The following is a 943-nucleotide window of genomic DNA, read 5'->3' as shown; positions in this document are numbered from 1 at the left end:
TCGCCTGGCTCTGCATCCTGCGGCAGCGCTCCAGGTACATGTGGGAGTTGAGGGCCAGCCCCAGCCCGAAGAGGATGCCCAGGTTACGGAGGAGGCTGGCAAAGGGGGTGGTGTCGATGTGGACCCACTCGGGGTGGGTGCACCACCTCTGTGCCTTCTCCAGCGTCCAGAGCAGGTCCACGCCAAGCACCCGCAGCAGGAGGTAAAAGCCCAGGGCGAAGCTGAAGAGGAAGAAGGTGACGGCCAGGTACTGGCGAAGGCTGGCATGGTAGATGCTGTGGACATGCTGGAAGGTCTTGGCTACAGCCATCCCTGTTGGTAGCAAAGAGGGAGAAAGCCTCAGCTCTGGGTGCTCGGGCAGGGGACCTGTGCTGGGGGCTACCCGGGGAGCTCCCGCCTGGTGCTGGCAGCCCCAAGGGCCACCTCTGTGCCCTGTTGCTCACAGATGGTCAGTTCTGCTCCCTTGCCCAGTGACAACGCTTTCACACCCCAAACCCGCCCTGCCTGTGCCATCAGGTCACATTCACTGTCCCTCAGAGCCCAGCAGCGGCTGGCAGTGCCCTGCCCACCCAACTGGGACTCTACCTCAAATGGGACAGGGACAAAGGCACGTCCTCGGGGGCATCCTGCCCGTGCCGATGAGGCCAGTAACTGCCGAGTCACGGACACAGCTTTGTGCCACGAACCCACACGCATCCATCAGGCTGCGCACCCCTCCTGGCCAGCGCGCAGGTGCTGCAGTCCAGCATGGCAGAGCCACGGGGAAGGGGATGGGGGTCCCGTGCACTCACCTGAGATGACGCCCGCGATGACCTGATGGGGAAAGTGGGCAGCAATGAAGACTCGGGACAGGCAGACGCAGACCTGAACTGCCCAGAAGCCCGTCCAAAGCACCATCCACAGCACCCTGCGAGGGGCAAGCGGCCACGTCGGTGCCAGGGCG

The 943-nt window shown here is 64.2% G+C and overlaps 1 protein-coding gene across 1 annotated transcript in view; it reads right to left on the bottom strand.

The window, feature by feature from the left end:
• Positions 1-909, bottom strand: part of LOC104499081 (glucose-6-phosphatase-like) — a gene marked incomplete at its 5' end in the record, with an annotated part of 1,218 nt that extends 309 nt beyond the window's left edge. The window contains 2 exons of the mRNA XM_010142542.1: positions 41-312; positions 792-909. Coding sequence (XP_010140844.1) covers positions 41-312; positions 792-909 — 390 coding nt within the window. The remainder of the gene's footprint in view (positions 1-40; positions 313-791) is intronic.
• Between the last annotated feature and the right edge of the window lie 34 nt (positions 910-943).

Source organism: Buceros rhinoceros, unplaced genomic scaffold (assembly GCF_000710305.1).
Source record: "Buceros rhinoceros silvestris isolate BGI_N320 unplaced genomic scaffold, ASM71030v1 scaffold33908, whole genome shotgun sequence".
Lineage (NCBI taxonomy): Eukaryota > Metazoa > Chordata > Aves > Bucerotiformes > Bucerotidae > Buceros > Buceros rhinoceros.
This window is presented reverse-complemented; position numbering and strand designations above follow the sequence as displayed.